Genomic DNA, 25,040 nt, shown 5'->3' with positions numbered 1-25,040 from the left:
TTTGACATATTTAAATTACCTAAGTTAAATTGGTCATGTAAACCTTCATTAAAAAGTTAATAAAAATACATTTCCACTGCTCTTTTATTTTTTTATTTATTTGCTTGTACCTTATTACATTCATCTTTAATATATTTTATTTGGATAAGGTCTTTTATCTTTCTTTCTCTTACTTTAGTTATTCTATAAATGTCTTTTTCTACTTCTTTTGTATTCAATTGAAATAATTGTTCAAAAGTTTCATTCTTTGCTTTATTTACTACTTTTTTAGCCTCTTTCTTAGTTATTGTATATATTTTTTAAAGTTGTTCTCAATCTTATATATAATTCCCTATAAACTGTTCGTTTTTCCTTTACTTTCTTTTGTACTTTCTCATTCTATTATTAAGATTTCTTACTTAGTGGTGCATGCCCCTTTGACTTACTAAGTACATTCTTAATACTATTTTCAACTTTAATATCGTCTTATCTCATATCGTATTAGAGTCACCGTATATTTCACCTAATGCTTGTATACCTACATTCTCCTTAAATATATTTTACTTTCCATCATTAACTTTGACCACTTAATTCTAGGAGTTATATATATTTTCTTTCTATTGATACTATACTTGAGGTGTATATTCAACACTACTAACCTATATTGGGTAGTTAAGCTTTCTCGAGATGACCTTGTAATCTTTACAAATCTTGCTATCCCTCTTCCTAATCATAAGAAAGTAAATTTTCGATTTATTATTCTCACTTTTAAATGTGATCATGTGTTCTTCTATTTTCTTAAAAAACGTATAGCTAATATAAGGTCATATGTTATTGTAAAATCCAATATAGTTTTCTCATTTTCATTTCTTGCTCCAAACTCATAACCCCCATGTACCTTATCATATTCCTCATTTTTTACTCAGACATACTCATTTAGATCACCTTCTATTAAAATCATTTCATTTGGTAGAATATTTTATAATACTTCATCTAAGTCGTCCCAAAATCTTGATTTAGTAGCATCATCTAATCCTACTTGCGGGCATATATATTAATTACATTCATAGTTTCTTTCGTCACTATTATTTTAAGGGCTATAATTCTATCTCCTTTTCTAGCTACTCGTACAACTTCATCTTTTAACAAACTATCTACAACAATATCTACTCTATTTCTTGTTTTACAATTTCTCGTGTACCATAACTTAAAATCAGAGTTCTTTATCATCTTTGTCTTCCCGCCTATCCAGTTTGTCTCCTGTACACACAAAATACTAATTATTCTTCTAATCATCACATCTACTACATCCATTGATTTACCAGTGAGAGTTTCTATGTTATATATTCCAAATCTTAGACTATTAATTTTCCTATAATATTTGTTCTTATCAAACCTATGATTTGATAACTCTTACTTATTTAAGACTATACCCAAGTAAGATATAGCGATTTTTGTCAATACGTTATAGTCGAACACTACAGTGCTAACTCTTACATATTTAACATTACACCTGAGTTCTAAAGATGTAGTGGTCATTGTCGAGACATTATAGTCAGAACTTGTAACATATTCCTTCCCGGGAACAATTTAGCATTAGCATAATAATTTAATGGATTCATTTATTGAACATTTACTATAGTTTAATGTTGACTGACAACTAATACAATCCTTCTTTTTTATCTAGACTTGGGACCGACTATAACTGGTTCATCGTAGAGGAGTTATTACAACATATTCATTATAATTAAATTGCAACCATATACCTACAGACAAGTGGAAATTTAAAAACAAAATTATTTGCCAGAAAACAACAAGAACTATTTGTTTCTACAAACAACACTCATCACTTGATACAAAATCAGAAACATACCTACCGGACTCTTTGCACTCTAGGGGAAGATAAAAAAAGAAGTGTATCAATGAAAATTGATGCACAAATCAACTGCTATTTGCGGTTTATGCTCGCAAGAACTTTCCTTCCATAAGGATTGGAACCAAGTGCTGGAGCAAGGAGTCTGATGGCCTCACGAAAAGCAGCTAGTAGTGCACCCTGTTCAGTACGAAAAATTAATTAAATTATCAGAAAATCTTCAGATTAAGGTTTAAGACAAGGGAAAAAATGGCAGGGACCAACCGTGCATTGCTTTCGAGCTGTTTGAATCACATAATTCCCATACTGATTCTGAGAGATGTAAAGAAGAGTACGAGGATCTCTGATCAGCTCCATGATCATGCTGTCCAGTCTCTCACCAGTTGCAGCTATGAGACATCTCTCCACCACATGGCTGGCGACTTTCTGCAACGATAAAAGTGCGTAACATCCCTCCAGCTGATCGAGGATTGCATTGGTTGCCCATGAAATTTCTTGTTCCATAATATGTTGCACCACGTAGTTTCTGCTCAGTGTAGCAGAATTCATAATCTATATACATTTCAAAGAACAGGCAAACAAGTAAAGGTGCATATGTACCCGGAAGGATCTTGCGAAAGGTCGAAAGCATTTGACGTGAGCGTTCTCAGCAATAGGAATTTCTGATCTCCCTCTACCAATTCCATGTATTTCTGAAGAACGCAGCAGCCTTGACCATCCCTTGCTAGCTCCACACAATTAGTAACCGCATCTTCAAAAAGTGGCTGAACAAAGTGAATCTAATTCAATATAACTACTAACGTGCGTGTTCAAAACATGCATCTCTATGAGATGCCAAATATGATCATAAGTTAAAAGTAGCTAGAGGCTGCACTTGCCTCTCTGTATTCTGGTGGAAACTTGAAGCAGCACTCTGCAACATGGCTGCCATTGCTATCCTTTATCAATGTCACTACATGAGGCTTCAGAGCTACTACAATCATGCGATATTGTCCAGCACGTCTGAGTTTTTCGATAATCTTCTGAACAACACGAGTCCTGTCAAGGAAGAACAAAAAGGTTATCAATATTTAATTACAAGATATATATGTATAAATATACACACACGTACGCATGATGATTGCAGCAGAGTTTTAAGAGTTCGAATCCATTCCTTGAAATTCTCTCAACTAGTCGTTTTAGTTGCTCTTCGTTACATTTCTTTACTATCTTTTGGACGAGAGAACTCCACGAGGAATTGGTCATTAGCCCAACAACATCATCGATCAGATTATCAAACATCTCATTATCTTCTTCATGACTTCCTTCTCGGAAAACCAAACCATCTGGAGCGTTTTCGGATATACGTAATTCTCTAAAGCTATTGTCAAATGAATCATACATATATTTATCCTCAAAATTACCTGTGAATCTATTTCCTCTTGGAAAAACCAAGTTTGGGCATTGGTCATAAGCAGGTGAACGCTCAAGTTGCCTAGCGACCAAAGAGCTGTTTAATAGGTGACCGTATTCGCAAAGGCATCTTCCGAGCTCTGAAGAATTATAATTTCTGTTAACCACATTGGCAGTATCATAATGATTTGCATTCCCTTGTGCTGATCCATAAGAAATGGAAGTAGGAAAATATGATCGACTGCCAAGAACATGCTCTGAACTTTGGTTTTGAAGTTGTTGTGTAAAGAGATGCTGAGGCTGACTTGTATACCTCTCCTCATCCTCGAAAGAGCAATGCCGGTACCAACCTTCGCCAGCAGTCTCATCCGTATAGTACTGCTGGTTAAATTCGCACTGCTGGTGCCATGGTTCTCGGAAGGCCGCATCCGTATAGAACTGCCGCTGTGATATTGGATGACAAACTCGAGCATTTACAGGCTCCAAAGCAAAGCCATTGGCTTCAATTTGCTGCTGATCATCTTCTGCAATCTGTTTGCCTCTTGTTCTATCCGGTGAGAAAGCAAGACTACACGAAGCTTGTTCGAAAATATTGCAATTAGGATTAGAAGCAATTCTATCACCGAGATTCATTGCCTCGAATGCTGAAGTAACAATATGAGTCAATGGCAAGTCTAACATGGCTCGATCCACGCTAACCTTGTCCTTCTGACCAGCTAAACAGTTGGACAACTCAACATCAGAATCAAGACCATTTGGCGTCTGCCTAGAAATCTCATCAAAATCATCTCTGTTTCGATTAACACCAGAAGAAGAGGCACCGTAATCGTTACTAAAATTATGCTGATAATCAAACGGGGAGTTTGGTAAGACCAAACTTGGTTGAGGAGTACTTAACAGACTGTTTGAGTTTCCTAGGCGTGAAGAAGACCTTTCGAGCATGTCAGCCTCATGGATGAATTCACTAGAAAAGGGATTTTCAGCCGTCATCTTTTCTTTATTGTCGAGTACGTTATGGAGATTAGCACCGTGGTGATAACTGTCCCCTGGTTCCATGTTGAAGGAGGAAGACTACAAAATTGCAATCGAACTGTTTATCATAATGCAGTCCATTAATTGTAAAAAAAAATGTTAAAAGAGGATTGCTGAATTCATTAACATCTACGTTTGTAAGATCAATTCAGAGTAAATAAATCTAGCCCAATCCCTATATAGTTTATTGTTGATCCTTCCGCATGTTGGATACAGCTTAGAACATGAAAAATAAAAGGATAACTCCTATTCAGATTACAAGGAGAAAATTTTTTTTGAGAAATTTCAACAAGAGAAATACGGAAACAATGCTGAAAGAAAAATAGAATTAATCTCAAATTCTCTTTTTAATTAGAATCATAACCTATCTTAACAAGGAAACAATCGAAGTTAAAATCCCATATCAAAGCCATCTCAACCTCTAAAATCCCTAAAACCCCAATCGCAGCAATTTCTCTTTAGAAGAAAAAAGAAGCGAAAATAAAGAGAGAACTCAATCCATACGCTCGGAAAACTAAACCTAGAACGAAGAAGGTAATGAAATCCTAACAAAGCGGCAACTTGTCTCTGCAAACAAAACTGAGCCCAAAAGAAGTGATTTTTACCGTCGAGAGAGAAAGGGCTGCTGCGCTTCACCACTTGTCACTTGTGAGAGAACAAATAAGCGATTACCACGGCGGATAGGAACGGAAGCGGCGGCGGCGGTAGCGGTAGCTGCGGAGAAGAGACCGAATAAATCGCCGACGGTCCGCTTCATAAGCCTGCATTAAGAAGAATCCGAATAATATATGGTAGGCATGCATGGATGCAGGGTTAATTTTGTCTTTTCACAGGAAAAATTCTCTTTTTTTGTCCGTGGATATTAATTGTTACTCTAATTTCCAAAAACAAAAAATACGTTTTATGTTTTTTTTTGTCAATGCTAATTAAATAAGATGGTTTAATTAATCTTGTAGCTAGTTAATTACTAATTAACCAAAGAAAAACTTTATACAAAGTCATATTAATTTACGTGTAACATTACAAGGTTTATTTTTTTATTTAAATCATGCATCCTTATTTTGTTTTTGTTGTTTTAAATATTTTTAAGTTAAAACAAATTAAAAGGTCATAAAGGCATTTTTGACAAAGTAACACAATGACTTATTCAACTTAAAAATTTAAACGACTAGATAATTTTACAATTATATGATTATTAAAGTATCTTAAAGTTACATCTTGTTTATCAATCCAAAAGATAATATCAAGAAATAAATATATTTATATGTTAATAATGGAGTCTGAGGCTAATTCTTTTCTGTTAATTACTAATTGTTTTTATCTTAGTTAATAACCTTGTCCTATTAACGATTTAAAATTTCTTTTTAATTAATTAATGAGCTTCATCCCATTAAAATTAAAAGCATTGAATTTTAATCTATTTTCAAAAATTAAAGAAATGGACTAATTATTACTTCACTAAAATATTAACAAGTTACTAAAAACTATCCTAATTTAACAATACCTTTTTTAAAAAAACAATATTTTTCTAAAAAGAGAGAATTGGGTTAAATTTTTCTAACGGGTGTATAAAAACAATATTTTAATTAAGCTTTACCAAAATATGGATGAATTTTCTGCTTAAATTGCAAGTAGAGAGAGTTTTGTTAAAGTAATTCGTGTGTCTAGTATTTTTTTTAAAATTTTTATTTTCTTTTAACCTAAATCATAAACCTTAAATCTTAATATATATATATACAGGGACTATATAAGACTCAGGGATCGATTGCAGTCCTGAAATTTAAGAAAAATATTAATATGGTGAGAAATTTTTTTTAAAATAAATATATAGTCATAAATTTTAAAACTTTCTCATCTTTTTAGCAAAAAATTTCAATTAACACCCTTTCAACTTAACCCATTTTCCTCTTTTACCAAGTCAATTTTTTTCTTTATCTGTTTTTCTTCTTCCTCTTCTAATCCCGAACTTTTATTTTCCTCTTTTTATTTTTTTTTCTTCCTATAATTTCTTTCATATTCTTTTTTCTAATTCTAATTTTACTCATAAAATCTTTCGCGACATGTCATTGTCACCGTTATAGCCCAAGTCACTATCGTCGGACACCGATTACTATCATCGTCATTGTCATTTGTTGCATGGTCATTGTCTTCACTTGGCTAACGTCATCGCTTCGCCAATGCTCCATAAAAAAACACCTTTTAATTGAGGTGAAATTTACTTAATTGATTTCTTTCGCTTAGCCGACACCGTTATTTGCTGCCAGCATCACCATCATCGTTTGTCGACTTCGTCACTTTACCCCTCCTGAGTGAAAATCATAGCTATGCCACTATATATATATATATATATATATATATACCGAAGTATTATAAGCAAAATGTTAAATCTTAAACCCTAAGATATGATTTTGTTTTTAACATTTATGGATTTGGGTTGGATTTATACTCATAGTCTCAACTTAATTTAAAAATTATACTAAGTGAAGTACAAAGTTATTTTATCTTTTTATTCGAATGATTATTGCAATTTATATCATGTTCACTCACCCAACCTACAATTCAGTTCAAAAACCTCAAATCCTAACTCAGTATCCACCTAGTTGTTTAATTTATACATTGTAAAAAGGAGGGGAAAAAAAAAGAAGCTAAGGATTAATGATTGTCATTGTGGTCGGGACATCCTCAGCTATCTGTAGAGGTTCCAGGTAGGAGAGGATGTCTCTCATGAAGGGTCTCGCCTTTGGGTTGCGGTTGAGGCAGTGGTGAGCTAACATCGCTATCTTTTGCACTGCTTTATCTGGGTAGTCTCCGCTCAGTCTCGGATCCACCATGCCGAGCACTTTCTTCTTTTGGGTAAGTAACGGAGCGACCCAGTCAGCAAGCATCTGCTCGCGGACCGGCCGAGACTTGTCCAGCGATTTTCGTCCAGTGAGCAACTCAAGAAGGACGATGCCGAAGCTGTAGACATCGCTCATGGCAGTTAAATGCCCTACATGAATTGCAAAACCTACCCGTTAGAACACTTGAATTATATATATATCTTAAGAGACATCGCATCAATGTTTTGATAAATAAAGTAGGAGAAATAAGTCCCAGAAAGTAACATTCAAGTAAAGCATATATGCTTTATAAATACTGAGAAGAGAATTTGATCATGTAAATACTAGGACTTTCAGAAAGACAATAGTTCTAATGATTCTGATACAACCTTGAATCTTAGAAGATGTTGTTTCAAGAAATTTGTGAAATTAGATTCCTTGTAACTCTTTGTTTAACGAAAAAACAAGAATCTTTTTTACCCAACTTAATTTATGTTTGTCTAATACTTACAATCTGACTTATTGTTGTTGTTAAGAGAAACGGATCCAATGGGAATTTTATAGAAACTTCAAATGTAAATGTAGAAAATTAAGAAGAAAAAAAATCGACAGTATCAATGGTGACTGCTTCATTGTACCTGTCATAATATATTCAGGTGCAGCATATCCGTGAGTGCCCATTATTCGGGTAGTGACATGAGATTTATCGCCCTCTGGTCCATCTTTTGCAAGGCCAAAATCAGAAAGCTTTGCATTGTATTCCTACAGTTCATAAAACCATGATCATATATGCTACTCATACAATATTTTTGTGGTTGAATCCAAATAAATTTTATTTCAACGAGGAACATTAGATGAGAACATGAGACGACAGAGGCCAGAAAAAGAGGGAAATTTACCAAAGGGCTATTGTGAGTTTGGAGGCCACAACAAATTTAAGGAGATGGCTAAAATAGGATTCTCAAAAACTACATCTCTGTTATTATAAACGAGTCCACTTCTCCAATCCCGTTCGGACCAATTGTTAATCATTACTGAACTGGTTTGATCAACTTGTTGCTCTAGCAGTCATAATAGCAAAAGGCAACTACGCTCGCCCCCAGCACCCTGCCAATCCGTCCCAAGAGGAGGTAAATCATGGATGACTATTAGTCTTTGGAATAGTGACTAGCGCATAAAAGAAGTAATGCTCCAGCAGTCATGAATCATGACAGTGTGAAAATTCCACAATTTTTGGCTGAGGCAAACAGTCAACAGAAAAAGGAGTGTGAAGATTGTACTTTCTAGATCGGCGATGCATTGAAGGGATGCCTACACATGATTGTCCCTTAGGATGAGGCGGTCCCCCAAAGGCAAAATATTCAAAGTGCAGCTAAAACTTTCTATGGAAAGGGAGTAAGCTCATCCACTCATATAAAAAGCATCATTGCATGGCTGCTTCTTTTTCTTCTCCAGTGTTCGATTTTTTTGCTCCCGAGAGTTCGGGAAGTTGTTGAGTAATGCAGGCTCGACAATTTCAAGAAAATAGACATTGTATTCTAGGAATAGAATTTTGGGAAGTCATGTAACATCAACTGTAAATTTCCTTAAGATGGCCTCATAGAAGCGTCTTGCCTATCAATATTTTTGCCGTAATACCAAGTCTATTATCTTATATTCTAGCAGTAGAGTCATGCCCATTAAATATACTTGTGTGAAATGCTGCTGGATGCAAAGGTAGGACTGCATTGGTTGAACTTCCCATGGACCACATTCAAGGGTTGCAGTAGACAAACACAGTTTGCATATCTATATTTTGCAATCGGATAAATGAACTTACTTAGCTAAATTGAATATAAAATATGAGCGCATAAGAGATTCCTTTGCTCAACTATTAATACCTTTTCTATTTGCTTTCATATACAAATTAGTGAAAAGACGTTCATATTGCTACAGCATAGTGTGAAAATAATTTGTAGATTGTTATGTAGCAAAGTGAACACATAACATCATTAAGAAATTTCTGACCTGATCTAGCAAAATATTTGATGTCTTGAAATCACGGTAAATGACTGGCTTCTTGGCTTCATGAAGGAAAGCAACCCCTTTTGCAGCACCTAATGCTATTCTCATTCTGATAGACCAAGGAAGGGGAAGCAGTACTCCTGCACAACAGCATATAATCCATTAGTTATCTAAAAGTTCTATTAAAAATTCATCATGAAATTCATAAGTGACAGAAGAAATCAAAAGATGCAAATAAACAAGGTGTGACAATTGGGGGAAATGTGTTGTATATATAGCATAGGAGTGCACATTGGTTCAAAATCATATAGATATAAGGTAACAGCATTGACCAAAAAACACACTCAGACTGTTCATGAATCTTTATTAACCAGACAAAAAAGGTCCATCTCATTTGCAAACAAGAACATAATAGAATCATGAGGATCGCCTGAAGAAATACTTGAGAAGAGATTGGACTCCACACTGCCTCTAGCCATGAATTCATAAACTAGGACTCGATGCTCATCTTCGCAGCAGTAACCAATCAACTTGACCAAATTTGGATGAGAAAGTTGCCCGAGGAATATAACTTCAGCCTGTAAACACCATATTGTTATAGCAAAAAATACAGTAGTGAGACAGAACCAACAATTGAGTTATTGGAGATGGATACCAGCCATTCCCTATGACCTTGATGACTGTTATCACCATCATGGACTTTCACTGCTACTTGAAGGGGTTGCAGCCCATCCCTGAGATCTTCGCTGATCATACCTTTGTAAACTCTACCAAATCCTCCAACACCCAAAACATGATCCTGCCTAAAATTCCCTGTGATTAGCTTCAGCTCACTGAAAGTGAAGGCTATGAGGGGATTTACTGCTGTATCCCGTCGCAAATCCTCAACTTCCTCAGGGTTTGAAGGCAATTTGCTACCTTCCTTCTCCTCTTGTCTCACAACATGTGTCTGGAGTCTTGGGCATTCTGTTGATGGACAAAACAAGCTTTTACAACCCATGCTTCCTTTGGTGTATCTAACATGCATCAGTACAGCACAAGCTAAAACCTGACTATTTGTACTAAGGCATAAGCACGATTATCAAAAGAAAACATTGCTAAATCTGTTTCCCCCAAAAGATACAAAGTCTATAATGGTTTCAGGCCAAAAATTCACAAGCAACTTCAAAACTTTAAAGAATACAAGGAAAACCATGTGTCTATTCCTTACTTGCAAACCCCCAGAGAACAAATAGGAAGTTTCTTTATCAAACTTAGCACGTATCTACTTTGCTCTTTAGAAAAATATCACAGCTTTAGCAACTAAAAAATAAGTATAAGAAACAAAAAATCAACTCTCAGAGACAACCAAATCACTGGAGTTAAAAAAGAGGAGACCCACCTGACTTGGCACTGGATGACACTCCGTAGACGGATGTCTTCCCTCTGACCCAGCAGTTACCCATTAATTATCCAGGAACTACCAATACAACTCACCAGGCGCGAGATCAGCCAAAGATGATCTTTTTCACAAGTAGGGTTGAGGACAGAGATAGGATGGCATCCACGACCAAAGCTCACTCCTTTCGGTGAAGGAAGCGCACGGGGCTGCTGCTCTTGAATCGCTACAGATTTATTGACGAATGCTTATGACGGACCTCCTGGTCGCAGACTGGCTGCAAAGTGGAGACGAGTGGGTGGAGCTTTCATTTCATGGTCTAGTGAAGCAATGATGGGGAAGGGGAGCATTTGGATGTGGTGGACCGAGTAGCGCCGTCCATGGAGACCCAACAGGTGAAGGTGGAGGAGGTAGTGGAGTTTGAGCTAGCAAAAGTGCGCATGGAGAAGTCGCCTTCGGCGTGGTGCTGTGGTCCCGTGGATATCCACGGAGTGTAAACGAGCCGAGGTAAGTCGAGTTAAGATTTGATGTGTTTAAATTTGTTTGATAAAAAAATCGGAAGCTATTGTGGACTACAACGTTAAGCATTTCTTGCCGTTTCCTTTGACCCAAATAAATAAATACACATGTGATCGAAGTAAGTAAATAAGAATAAATTAAGGACAAAGACTAGAGTGAGCCCCTTGCTAATCAAGAATTTCGAATGGGAGCCTTTTATAATTTTTTTAGCAACAAATGGTCAATCAAAGGATATTACTTTTGGCCGGGAGAGAGAGACAGCTTGTATGATTAATCCAGTAGCTTGGAGTTTGGAAGTAGCGGTGTATTAGCAAACTTCCAATGTACAAGGGCCTGGGGTCGACGTCGATCGTCCGCCGCACCTGAACTAGAGAGCAAACTGGGGAGGACTGCTCTCAACTAGCTCAGCCACACGCGTATATATTTTCTGGTTCCTCTTCACCTTCTCACTAATTTTTCTTTTTTAAATTAAGATATTAATATTTTGAATCGATTAATATCAAAGATGACCGATTTAATAGATCAGAGTAAATTCAAGAAGTATAAATACGATGAACCAATATCTGCCTGATACCATCAACTCTGAGAAAATTCAAGAAGGGGAAATAAGTCTTGACGGGCGGCTCAACATCTTGAATAGTTTGAACATATAAGCACATGTGATTAGTTGTGTGAATTTCAATCTCTTGTTATATGAGAGCTCATTCTACCTTTTATCATTATACCATGCCCCATGCCCTATATGTTCTCGTCATTTTTTAAAATCTAGGTATCTAACTCGTTAAGTCGATATTAATATTGGAGGTGATCGGTATCGTCCCAAAAATTTCCACGACAACAATATTCATCTTTTAGGAATTTACCAAAGGGTGCATATGGGTTTGGGAATTCACCAAAAGTTGCACCATCATTTGATAATTACCAATGGGTGCGCTAACTTTGTCTGGCTTGCCAATTCTTCCCCTCTGTCAAAATTGACTTTTTAATCTTTTTCCTCTCTCATTTACATACAACTTTCCTCTCTCACTTGTCCTTCCTCTTATTAAATTTTTCTTTTTTTTCCTCTTTTACACGTGCCACTAAATTTTAATCCTAGAGCATCTCTGGAGAGCCTGAAATAAGTAATTGAAGATACTTTTGAACTCCTTACAACTTCAGAAATCTACATAACCTGAAATAGATGCAATATGAGTTATCTAAATCAATCAGTGGATTTTGATCAAAATCCACCGATGGACCTAAGTTATTTGAATTTCTACAAACTTGCATTGATTCGATAGAATTAAATGAGAGGAAGGTAGATATAATATCAAACTTTAGTTTTGATCAAAGAAACATTGTGTCGCTCGCTTGGGTGATGCTCCGGTCGTCCGAATTTAAGATCACCTGAATCTAACTCCGACCTTTTTCCTCAAGTAGTTCCCTGCTTCTTTCCCTCAGATGTGTCGCACGCGTGTCCTTTTCGTTCATTGGTATACTCTTTTATAGCTCCTTGTCCCTCGGATGCACTGAACTTATCGACTCTCTTCCCATGCCATCCTTCTTGCTTGTTACACCTTACGCTTGACTTCTTGTATTTCTAAGTCCCGATACACTTACACACAAGATATCAAATCTGCATGATCTAACTTAATTCAGTTAAAATCCACTAATTGACCTAAAAAACTTAACTTGTCCTCGTTTCAGATCTTATAGATTTTTGAAGTTGTAAAAAATTTAAATATATCCTTCATCATTTATTTTGAACTCCCTAAATTTGCTACATGAATAAACGTACATGGGATATGTAAAAGAGCAAAAAAAAAAAAAAAAAAAAAAAAAAAAAAAAAAAAGAAAAATTTAATTGGAGGAAGAGAAAAGAGAAGAAAAATTGAATGTAAAAAAATGATGAGAGAAAGAGAGAAAAGTGATTAAAAAGTCAGCTATGGTGAAAAGGATAAAATAAGAAGTCAAGCAAGTTAAGGCATCTCCGATGCCAATTTTTTAATAGGTTTATAAAATTAAAAAAACTTAACAACGAAATTTAATCATTGTGAATATAAAATTTGAGGTTTTTAGTTCAAGAAAAGTTTTGTAAAACATGTTTTTTCTCACGAAGAGAAATCCAATGATTAACGATGAAATATTGTTGCATATTTGACCTTTCAAAACAATTTTTAAATGAATTATTTTATCTATAAATTATTTTAGCAATAAAGTTAATTTCATAAAGTATATAATCATAATGTTTTATTTCTAGTCCATAATAATTCCTTTTTTATATATAAAGATAAACTTTCAATAATATGGTTAACAGGTTATTATTTTAAAAATAAATATAAAAATATAAATGATTATAATTAAATTAAAATTCATAAGTTAATTACATATTAAATAAAAATTGTAAATTTAATTAAATTAAAAATCATAAATTAATTAATCTATTAATTAAAATTATAAACAAATTAAATCAAAAATCATAATTAATTAAAATATTAAATGAAAATTATATAGAAATATTAAATAATAAATAAATAAATAAAAATATATCATTTGTAATGTAAGATCTTGTAAAAGTTGTATGAAGATTTTTTTTTTATGAGGAAGAAAATAATAAATTTTATATTGTTGATATGGTATTTATGAATTATAAAAAAAAAATCTCATTTAGAGATTCAATCTGGAAGATGACTGTGTGCCCCTTTTACAATAATAGAAATTATTATATTAAAAATAGTGTGCCTATCCATAGCCAACTATAATTATTGGTATATTTTTATATAATTACCGTGTTATTTTTTTGTTTGTTTTATTTTCTTTAGTTTTTTTTGTTTTAGTTTTAATATTATAAAAAGCATATACACTATGGCATCTCCATTATTAAATTTATAAGAGGTTTATAAAATAAAAAGAAAACTGAATAAAAATATTTCGAACCATTATAAAGGTAAAATTTAAGATTTATATTTTAATTAGATTTATTTGATTAAGTAAGATTATATGATTATCATATATAATCATATAACTAAAGTTATTGGGAATAAAATATTTAGCTCAATTAGATAATATAACAAAAATTTATTTATTTAAAAATTTTTCTATATAACTTAGATTAATATTTACAGTATTACCTTCCATTACAAAATCAACCATACTTTTTCTAATATTTATGTTTTCAGTCTTATTTCTTTTACATTTTTTAACTTTTTTTTACGTTTGTTTTTACATTTTTTTTTTACGTTTTCCTTTTTTTTTCTTTTATGTTTTTTTCCTTTTGTTAAGGTTTTTTTTTCAAAAATACAACTTTATTTTTAAAATAAAATATCATATTTTTCTTTTTATTTAATTTTTATAATTTAAAATAAAATTTGTGTTATAAAAAATTTTAGGGGTATTTTTGGTTAAAATTTTTTGTTAACTTCATAATTAAGAAAAACTTCATTTTTCTAAAAAATTTTCGATTTGGATTGCATGTCTTTTTTGTCGACGTGTCAGATATGATCATTATTCGAAAATTATTGATTATTTAAATTAAACATAATTTTTATTGATAATTCTGGATGAATTTAAAAAAATTCATTTAAAATTTTAATTATTAAAAATATTTTAATAACTTTCATACCATTAAAAAAAAACTCATTTAATAAATATGATTATTAATAAAGCCCTAAGACACCATCTACTACTCCACTAAATATGCCTATACTCCAGTAAATTTTATGGGCCGGATCAATTACTATTGAATTATTTTAAAAATATGATGCGTAAATTCCCAAACTTCGTACGCCCCGGTGAATTCCCGTTCCGTTCATCTTTTCAGATCACAGATTCAACAATATTCATAGGGGTGGGCAAAATTCGGTTCAAACCGGAAAAACCGACCGAACCGAAAAATTTCGGTTTTTTTTGTTTGGTTTTTTCGGTGTTTCGGCCGGTTTCGGTTTAAGTTTTTTAAAATTCGGTTATTCGGTTCGGTTTCCGGTTTTGACTCCCAAAAAACCGAAAAAACCGAACCGGCCGTATTATACTTAAAACATTATTTTTATAGATATTTGATCATACAAGTGGATTAATTTCTAATTATTTATAATATAATAGCATAATCAAATTATATATTTATATTTACTTATTGTTACCGGATAACAAAATTTTAATATTACTTTAAATTCATAATTATTTTAATAAATTGATACTTTTTCTTTGTCTCTAAACTAATATTTGTAGTAGCACAAAATCAATTTAATTCATTGTATAAACCGTATATAACCGACCGTATAAACCGGACCGTATTACATAAAAACCGAACCGAACCGTAATAAAATGGTTTGGTTTTGGATCAAAAATCTTTAAAACCGAAACCGAAAAAATAAAACCGTAATAGGGTAAAACCGGACCAAACCGGCCGATGCCCACCCCTAAGCCTCTGTTTGGATGGGGTGAGGTAAGGTTCATTAATGGAAGGGGATGGAAGGGGAAGGGAGGAAAAGGAAAGGAAAGTAATATATTTATCTTACCCTTGTTTGGAAGGGAGGGAAAGTTTATGTGAGAGGAAAGGGATGGAATGAAGGTTAAATATACAAATTTATAAAAATATCCTCTTATTTTTTTAATAAATCTGCATGTGAAAAAATAAATAAGGATATAATTGTAATAATTTCTCCTTACCCTTCCTTACACCCCAATTTGGGGTGTAAGGAATTTCGCTTATTCCCGAGCATGCAAGGGGAGGCTTTACCCTTCTCTCCCCTTCCCCTTCATAGCTCACTCTCTCCCAAACAAGGGTAAAAATTTATTTTACCCATGTTTACCTTTCCCTCCCCTTTACTCACCTCCTCCTAAACAGAGGGTAAATATTCATCCTTTTCAATTTCCAATTTTACAGAGTTTATTCAATCCCTAATTCATTTCCAATAAAATAATAATTTCTTCACCTCCTTTTCTAATCATTACGCATATTTATCTCCCTCTGCCATCGATTTAGGGTTTAGGCAGCAGCAACATTCAGCAGCAATCGCCGTCTTCGGCCGATCCTTCCCCTTGCCAATGCGGCCTTCACCTACTTTCCGCTCCCAAGTTTCCATTCTGTTCGCTTGATTCTTGCGTTTCCGTAGTCCGATGGCGGCGCGCCCCAATCGACGGAACCTTGCTCCGCGGCTGACGACTCGATCGACGAGGTCAGCATCCCTATAGACTTCGAACATGGCTCGTTGCCCTCTACGGAGAATGCGTCGGAAGATGTCTTCGGAACCCCTGTTGGTCCTTGTCTCCTTGAAATAAATAATCTTATCAAAATTTGGTTATGACGGTAAAAATTAACTGTTTTAATGGTTTATCCCTTCATACAGTCAAGATTTTAACAGTTGCTATTCCATTAGAGGTGTGACAGTGGCATTTAGACAACACATTTGCAAAAGGTGTTCTGCTGATATTTATTAGTCACGCTTTTTCTGGAACCAATGCCTCGGGGACAAGAAATCCTATTTGTTAAGAACTTTTTGGTGGTAGAATTCAAAATATCATAAAAGGTGTTACCTGAATATTTATTTCTGGAAAGATAAATCCAGCGCACACACACACTATCAGTAAATAGTAATGTTCAATTAAGTAGTAAGTATGGGAAAGTGACATTGGATTTAAATCCAATCTTTTACGTTTCCTATCAAATAGCATTGTATGGAAAAAGAACTCTCATTTGTTACATTACACTCTCAAAGACATTCTTTCCACCTTTCCTTCTGAGTATAACGGTAGAATGAAGTAACCCAAGGTCTTGGAACTCAATTTCTGGTGCTTCATCAAATTTAAAGCAATTTTTGACATGGAGAATCTCATTACCATTTTCATTCCCATTTTTTTTCTAAATAGAAAATTCACTTTGTAACTAAAGTAGAATCCAATTTTGTATTTTTATTTGTATTTGTTAGTTTCATTTAAAAATCCTAGATAGCTAAGTTTTCATACATAAATTCCTTTCTTGAATTCCTTATGATTAGAGATGCTGTTATTTTTCACAAATTTTCTTCTGTCCAGGAATTGTATGTATGCTTATATTTGACACCAATTTATAATCGCCTTTTATTTTCAGATATCTTCCTCCAGAGATCAGCTATCTGAAAAGGCTGCAGGAGCTTGATATCTCATTTAATAAGCTGAATTGCTCACCTGCTGCTATATCTGAGATTAGTTCTATTAGATCAATGAAAATTGCTAACAACAAGCTGGTTGATCCTCCATCATGTCTTTCTTCAATGGCTGACCTGGAAATGCTCGATTTGTCAAATAATAGGCTAACTTCATTGTCTTCACTCAGACTTTCTTCTATGCATGCTCTTCAACTTTTGAATCTTCAGGTACCACATAAGTGTAAACTTCTTAAATGTGCTTTTAGATCATGTTTGAACGGTGTTGTTGATACTTGTTAAAGATCTCTCAGAGTTTTTGATTTATTTGGATTTTTTTTTCTAGTTACTGTATGCTTAACATGAGTCCATTCTTTTAATTATTTTTCTAGTTAGTGTCATTCCTACTGTTTTTGATAATTAGTTATTGTGAAAAAATGTGGATAGAATTGATATTACTCCAAAAATTCTCTTACATTCAGAATGAGAATACTCATTATATACAACATTACAATAGAAGAGAGAATAGGAAACTAATTATTTTGTATATAAGAAATTAATATCTTTTTAACTAAATCCCTTGATTTCATATTTTGTGCTCACAGCTGTTTTATTTCTGTACAAGTTGTGAAATCTATTCATAGCTGTTTGACACAGCTATACCAGTTGTGAAATCTGTTCTCAAATCTGTACAGGCTGTGACAGCTATTTGACACTCCCCCTCAAGCTGAGGAATAGATGTTTTTCATTCCCAACTTGATTATGAGATCATGAAATCTAGAACTGTTCAGTCCCTTTGTTAACACATTAGTCAATTGTAATTCTGACGGGACATATGACATGCACACTAATCCTTCTTCCAATTTTTCCTTGATGAAATGTCTATCAATTTCAATATGCTTAGTCCTATCATGTTGAATAGGATTATGAGCAATATTTATAGCTGACTTATGGACACAATAGGGTTTTATGTATTTCCATTTGATTTTCAAATCATCCAAAATAATCTTCAGCCAGAGTAGTTTGCATAATCCTTGAGCAATGATTCTAAATTCTGGTTCTGCAGATGATCTTGCCACCACATTTTGCTTCTTGCTCCTCCATGTCACCATATTACCACCAAGGAAAGTACAATATTGTAGTTGATCTTCTATCTATTAGAGAACCTGCATAGTCTACATCTGTGTAAGCTTTTAAAGCTAGTGTCTCATATCACTTGAACAAAATTTCCTTTCCCGGAGTGCCTTTTAAGTAATGTAATACTCTGTAAGCAGCTTGAAGGTGAGATTCTCTTGGATCATGCATGAATTGGTTGATTATACTCACAACATATGCAATGTCTAGACGAGTGTGAGCAAGCTATATGAGCCTACCAATCAACCTCTGATACATTCTTTTGTTAACAGTTGGTTCTTAGCTTCTCGTATCTTGTGATTTGGATCCATTGGATTAGAAATCGGTTTACACCCAATCTTCCCCGTTTCGGCTAACAAATCAGTCACATACTTCTGTTGAGAAATGAAAATTCCTTTGATAGAGTATGCTACCTCAATACCAAGGAAGTACTTTAGTTTGCCCAATTCCTTTATTTCAAACTCCTTTATTAGTTGCTACTTTAGATCATGTTTTTCCTTTCATCATTTCCGGTCACAATGATATCATCTACATAAACTATGAGAGCGGTCACCTTCCTTGCTGTTGAGTGCTTAACAAAGAGAGTAGGGTCCCCTTGGTCTTGGTTATACCCAGATTTCTTCGCGATTTTTGTAAATCCTTCAAACCATGGCCTAGGAGATTGTTTTAGACTATAAAGAGTTTTCCTCAGTTTACATATTCTGTTACTACTATCCCCTTCAAATCTTGGTGGGAGGTTCATATAAATTTTTTCATCTAAATCTCCATGAATAAATGCATTATTCACATCATACTGTAGGAGTTGCCAGTTGAAGTGTGCAGCCAAAGATAGTAGAACTCGGAGTATTCATTTTTGCAACTGAGCAAAGGTCTCCTGATAATCTACCCATAAGTCTGAGTATAACCTTTTGCCACTAACCTAGCTTTATATCTCTCAAGCGATCCATCTGCTTTGTATTTTAATGTGAAAATCCACTTACAATCAACAATGTTCTTCCCCTTTGGCTTCTCAACAACCTCCCATGCCTTATTCTTTTCTAATGCATCCATTTCCTCTCTCATGGCATCCCTCTATTCCCTTTTTGACAATGCCTTAGAGAATAGTCTTGGTATTTAGACTCACAATGAATCTTTTGTGGGCTGGTGATAGATGTTTAAGAGAAACATAGTGAGATAGAGGATAAAGAGAGTGTTTGGAGCATTCTCTAGTACCTTTTCTAACAACAATGGGAAGGTCAAGGTTATCTGTTAGGTCAGTGGGTGATTTAGTAGATTGTAAAGGTGGATCAGAACTTACCATGATCCTAGCATCAAGGTTGGAGGTTTATGGTTGAGGTTCTTGTACTTGAATCGCTTATGGAGCAGCCTTTCTACTTGAATACACTTGAGGGATACTTAGAGTATCACTAGGAGGAGACTCACTAGATGGAATAGAAGGTGATTCGATATGAACTTGAGTAGGAGGAAGATCAAGAGCGTTAATGGGTTCAAATGACTCACAAGTGTTATCTTTTGTCATCGAAATCTCCCTTTGAGGATAAGACTTGGAGAAGACGGGGGGTATATTCAAAGAAGGTAACATCAATCGAGATGTAAAACTTTTGAGATGAAGGGTGGTAACACTTATACCGTTTTTGAGTGGATGAATATCCAAGGAAGACACATTTGATGGCACGAGGATCTAGTTTACCTCGAAGTGGACTGTGGATATGAACAAAAGCAGTGCACCCAAAAATCCTAGGAGTAAGTCCATTTGTGGTTCAAAAATGAGGATAAAATTCATTGAGGAGTTGCATGAGACTCTTGTTATCTAGGATATGTGAAGGAAGTCTGTTTATCATGTATGCGGCATTAAGGATATCCTCTCTCCAATAGGATTTAAGGACATTGTTGTGGAAAAGAATAGCACGAGTAGTGTTGAGTAAGTGCCCATTTTTCCTTTCTGCTATTCCATTTTGTTGGGGTGTATAAACACAAGATGAATCATGAATAATCTCCTGGGATTGAAAATAGGAGGACAAAGTTTGGTTGAAGTAATCTCTAGCATTATCGGTTCTGACGCTTTTGATTTTCACTCCAAATTGATTTTGAATCATTGAGTGAAAATTAGGAATAATAATATTGACATCAGATTTTTATTTGAGGAGAAACATCCATGTAACCCGAGTGCAATATCAATTAAGGAGATAAACCATCGAGCCCTAGAAACATTGGGAATATTAGGACCCCATATGTCATTATGAATTAAATGAAAGGGAGTAGAATTTTTTTTATTACTAATAGGAAAGGGTACACGAGAATATTTTACCAATTTGCAAACATCACACTAAAATTCAGAAACATCCAATCCTTGAAAAAGATGAGGAAATATGACCTTTAAAACTCTAAAAGAGGGATGACCAAGACATATGTGATGTAACCAAATATTGTCCTTATTGGAAGAACTGTGAAAGGGCAAAGACAAATTATTCTTCTTAGTGGATTCAAGGTAATAAAGACCACTATGTTCCTAAGCAAGTCCAATCCTCCTCCCCGAGTCTTGATCCTGGAAAACACAATAAAAAGGGGAAAAAATGGCATGATAGTGAAGTTCAGTAGTTAATTTTTGAATGGAAACAAGGTTGGTAGACAATTTTGGTACATGAGGACGTTTTGAGGATAAGGTTAGGAGTAAGATGAACATTTCCAAAACCAGCAATAGTGGCTAAAGATTCATTGGCTATTATAATTTTTCTATTACTTGGGCTCGGGCTATAAGTGTGAAAAATTTGAGAATTAGGGGTCATGTGGTCTGTGACATTGGAGTCTATTATCCATGAGTTATCAAACAAACTATTTGAGGTATTCATACAAGAAGAGAGTGAGGGGATACCTGAGAGAGTCAAAGAGCATGCGCTAGACGGTTTATCAAAAGAACCCAACAATCCTTGAAGTTTCTCAATTTCTACACCGCTGAATCTACCAAGGATTGAGTTGTCTTCAATATGGGATTGCTCGATCAGGTGTGTTTGAGATTTGTGTTACCCCCCACGACTTCCCCATTCTCGACTTAGTGGTTTACCATGTAGTTTCCAACATGTCTCTTTGGTGTGGCGAGGTTTCTTACCATAGTTGCTCCAAAGATGGACTTTATTGTCTTTAATTAGAGTCACACCATACTTATCTTTCTCCTGCGAGTCAGTTTTGACAGTAAGGGCTGATCTAGCCATGGGTTGGGGCTCAAGCATCACACTTCGTTGACTTTCCTCAGCTCGGAGTAGAGAGATTACCTATGCTAGGGACGGTATGCAGTCTTTTCCAATGATTTGGAGGTTCGAACTTGATCAAATTCAGGATTTAAGCTGGCCAAAAAAATCATATGCACGCGCCTTTTCAATAAAATTCTTCAAAACAATAGCATCTGAAGCACATTGCATCTCAATTACTTGGTAGTAATCGAGTTTTTGCCACAAATTTTGCAAAGCCGTGGAATATTCAGTGACTGATTTATCTCCCTGCTTAGTAGCACCTGATTTGACTTTGAGTTTATGAAGCATTACGGGCTTTTGAATAAGTGTAGGTAATGTAATCCTAAATTTCATGAGCAGTAGAGAGAAGCATACATGTATCGTTAATGGATGGCTTCATGGAATCCCATAATCAAGACATAATCATAGAGTCTTCTTCATCCCATGCCTCAAAAACTAGATCAGTCGTGACAGGTCCTGTCCCAAGGATATGGCTAAGTTTCCCTTTGCCTTTGAGGTATGTGTGAACAACCTGAGACTATTTCAAGTAGTTCTTCCCGTTGAGTTGATTGGAAGCCTGAATATTATGCAAATCATCAATTTTCTAGACTAAACTATTGTCATCAAACATAATAGATTGGCTAGAGTTGTTGGAAATGGTTGTTTGAGAATCGGCCATGATGAAAAAATATAGAAAAAAGAATTAGCAATGAAGGCTAAAGCTCTGATACTAAGTGAAAAAATGTGGATATAATTGATATTACTCCAAAAATTTTCTTACATTCAGAATGAGAATATCCATTATATACAACATTACCATAGAAGAGAGAATAGGAACTTAATTATTTTGTATATAAGAAATTAATATCTTTCTAACTAAATCCTACTTTGTGCTCACAGCTGTTTTATTTCGGTACACAGCTATACAAGCTGTTCAATCTGTTCACAGTTTGTCAAATCTGTACAGGCTGTGATAGTTGTTTGACAGTTATGAATTAGTCCAATACTAAGACGAAATACATGTATTACCCATACTTGTTCCCTGTAACTTTAGTTAATTGTTTAATTGCTACCGAGGCATGAAACATACATCTGAAACATGGTTGCAAGAAATGGACTGATTCTATCTAAGACGTTTGCTTAGAATACAATGTTTGATGGATGCTATATAGCCTACACTTGCCTTTCTATGTTTTGCATAGGGTAATGTATTGCCTTTTAAAAAAACAGACGACAGAAAATATGCTGGACAACCCATCAGTTTACTAGATTTTTTTAGCTTTAACCAGTTAACACGATGACTACAAGAATTTATAGAATAAACAAACAAAAATATTAATCAACTGCTTCTGTCTGGCACTGAAATATCTACCTGACTAGATCAGTTTTTGATCTGTTTTTGACTTTTCGATCGAGGTTTCAATTCAATTAGGCATTATCTCTGGACTAACATGAGGGCATTGGACTAACATCTCAACCAAATTAGACATTGCTTCAGATTAACACTTATGGTTTAGGAACAATGGAGAAATAGCTTCTTACACAAAAAGATTGTTCGAGGTAATGAGTCATGATGAGGAAACATTGGCTTTCACAAAAAGATAGTTGGCATATCCTTTGTTCGTGTGTCAATTTTCTTTAGAAACTGTGTAAGATGTATATTTCTTACTCATCTGGTGCTTCAATGTTGTACTTCCACATTGAAAGCAGGAAAAGAAATCCAAAACTTGATTGAAACATTATACTTTTATGATTTTGCTTGTCTGTGAAGCTGTATTCTTGCAACATTTAATCTAACTGATACAACCATTTTCCTGTTGCATTATTCTATTCAGGTATATTCCTCTTAATCGGCTTCTTGTGCCACTTGAAACTGAGAATTCTACCATACCTACATCGCTTTTTCCTTCTCTCATTGAATCATGAACCAAGAGCACCTCCAGGTCAGTTATCCACATTGAAAGCAGGAAAAGAAATCCAAAACATGAATGAAACATTATACTTTTATGATTTTGCTTGTCTGTGAAGCTGTATTCTTGCAACATATAATCTAACTGATACAACCGTTTTCCTGTTGCATTATTCTATTCAGGTATATTCCTCTTAATCGGCTTCTCGTGCCACTTGAAACTGAGAATTCTACCATTACCTACATCGCTTTTTCCTTCTCTCATTGAGTCATGAAACCAAGAGCACCTCCAGATCAGTTATCCATTGCGAATTTGGAACTGTTGATGCTGCAGTGAAGGTGATTGCATATGAAATCTGCTGGCCAATAGTAGATATAATCTATATTCCCTTGTCCATAGATTACAATAATATTTTAAGTAATTTCCTGAACTGTGCTGGTTCAATATTTAATAGCAGATCAGACATCTGCTGATGGAGTAAAGGAATTTGAGTGCATTCTTCTAGGGGAAGTAAGGAGTCTAGGTGCTTTGAGGAATCACAAGCACATAGTGAATATTTATGGTCATCAGCTTTCTTGTAAGTGGCTTCCAGCACTAGATGGGAAAGAAGGGGACAGGCTGTGGCAATCTATGATTATTATGGAGTATGTGAACGGTGGCTCTTTAAAGGCAGATCAACTTTTTTGAGTGGTTGTTTCTATCCTTCCATGATATTTTTTAGGCTAAACTGATTTGTTTATATTTTTCTTTGCAGACTTATCTAAATCATTTAAGGGAAGAAGGTCAGAAACATGTTCCTGCTGACATTGCTTTGTGCATTGCCGATTTTCTAAGAACAAGTGCATAGACAGTTTAAGAACCCAAGTAAATGCATCTTGCTTACAATCTGAAATTAAGTTCTGATTTTATAGCTCATAAGTTTTTGCCTGAATTTTGGCATTGTTCTTTTAGTTTATTACAATATTTTACTGTTTTTTTGTGATATTAACTAAGCATGATTGTTCTCATCTATACAACTATAATAGCTAAAGTAGGCCAACAAGGAAGTTGGAAGTTTTAGATCACATGGTCTTTGTTAATATAACTGGTTTTGTGAGGTTTGTGTTCCCAATTCTTCTATTGAATCGTTAGTCATAATCTGTGCTTGGCACTTGCATATGTGCCAATTGTTATTTTTATTCACATAAGTAACCGCTTCTAAGGTGCTATGGCCAGGAGTCCAACTTTAACAGCATAAAAAATCTGTGTGCTCTGTAGCCTTTGCTTTTAAGGAAAAAAAAATGTTGAAAGTAATTTCGAATTTGGGTGACCGATCTGGTTTCATGTAAATCGGAAAGTGCTCATGGTGAACGGTCTAGAAGTTTAGTATTTGAAAGAAAAATTCTTACAAATGTACGGGGAAAATCACTGCTTTTGCTTTTATGGAGTCATTAGTGAAAGTATTACATCTCAATGAAAAATTAAAAATTATTGAAAAAAGTTAAGGGAAAAGAGTTATATTGAAACTATAATATAAAAATAAGTGGATGGTTCAGAGAAGGAGAAAAACAATTAAGGTGGTGGAAGAACTTTGTCTTGCCGCCTTTTCAATTTCTTATTGGGCTCTTTGTCAAGGTGCTAAACGCTTAATACTATATACAAAATTATAATAAATTATAGGAATGATTTCCTTTCA

General features: G+C 34.5%; 2 protein-coding genes and 1 long non-coding RNA gene across 9 annotated transcripts; 1 reads left to right on the top strand and 2 right to left on the bottom strand.

Annotated features, from left to right (window-relative positions):
* Window positions 1–1,811: 1,811 nt before the first annotated feature.
* Window positions 1,812–4,308, bottom strand: LOC122047326 (pumilio homolog 15-like). Its single transcript, XM_042608512.1, has 5 exons — window positions 2,964–4,308; window positions 2,731–2,890; window positions 2,453–2,616; window positions 2,117–2,378; window positions 1,812–2,032 (listed from the first exon to the last, which is right to left on the bottom strand). Exons 1-5 carry the CDS (start codon window positions 4,298–4,300, stop codon window positions 1,928–1,930), a joined length of 2,028 nt encoding a protein of 675 aa, XP_042464446.1. The 5' UTR covers window positions 4,301–4,308; the 3' UTR covers window positions 1,812–1,927.
* A 2,449-nt stretch (window positions 4,309–6,757) lies between these two features.
* Window positions 6,758–10,883, bottom strand: LOC122047327 (probable serine/threonine-protein kinase PBL16). 5 transcript variants are annotated; one of them, XM_042608513.1, is made up of 7 exons: window positions 10,481–10,883; window positions 9,755–10,065; window positions 9,530–9,677; window positions 9,103–9,239; window positions 8,785–8,883; window positions 7,734–7,857; window positions 6,758–7,265 (listed from the first exon to the last, which is right to left on the bottom strand). In XM_042608513.1, the coding sequence occupies exons 1-7, from the start codon at window positions 10,542–10,544 to the stop codon at window positions 6,922–6,924; spliced, it is 1,227 nt and encodes a 408-aa protein (XP_042464447.1). In that variant the 5' UTR covers window positions 10,545–10,883; the 3' UTR covers window positions 6,758–6,921. The 5 variants fall into 5 exon arrangements, with proteins under 5 accessions (XP_042464447.1, XP_042464448.1, XP_042464451.1 ...); XM_042608514.1 differs by having other exon boundaries at window positions 9,542–9,677; window positions 10,481–10,875; XM_042608517.1 differs by lacking the exon at window positions 10,481–10,883 and adding an exon at window positions 10,310–10,474.
* Window positions 10,884–15,926: 5,043 nt separating this feature from the next.
* LOC122047325 lies at window positions 15,927–24,429 on the top strand. Of its 3 annotated transcripts, none has more exons than XR_006130523.1 (6): window positions 15,927–16,227; window positions 17,061–17,325; window positions 23,291–23,398; window positions 23,548–23,703; window positions 23,820–24,009; window positions 24,120–24,429. It is a non-coding gene; the product is annotated as an uncharacterized LOC122047325 (long non-coding RNA). The 3 variants fall into 3 exon arrangements; XR_006130522.1 differs by having other exon boundaries at window positions 15,927–16,280; window positions 23,823–24,009; XR_006130521.1 differs by having other exon boundaries at window positions 15,928–16,227; window positions 23,823–24,009.
* The last annotated feature ends 611 nt before the right edge of the window (window positions 24,430–25,040 follow it).

The sequence above is a fragment of the Zingiber officinale genome, chromosome 2B, assembly GCF_018446385.1.
Source record: "Zingiber officinale cultivar Zhangliang chromosome 2B, Zo_v1.1, whole genome shotgun sequence".
Taxonomy (NCBI): domain Eukaryota; kingdom Viridiplantae; phylum Streptophyta; class Magnoliopsida; order Zingiberales; family Zingiberaceae; genus Zingiber; species Zingiber officinale.
Note: the sequence above shows the minus strand (reverse complement) of the source record. Positions and strands in the feature narration are given on the sequence as shown.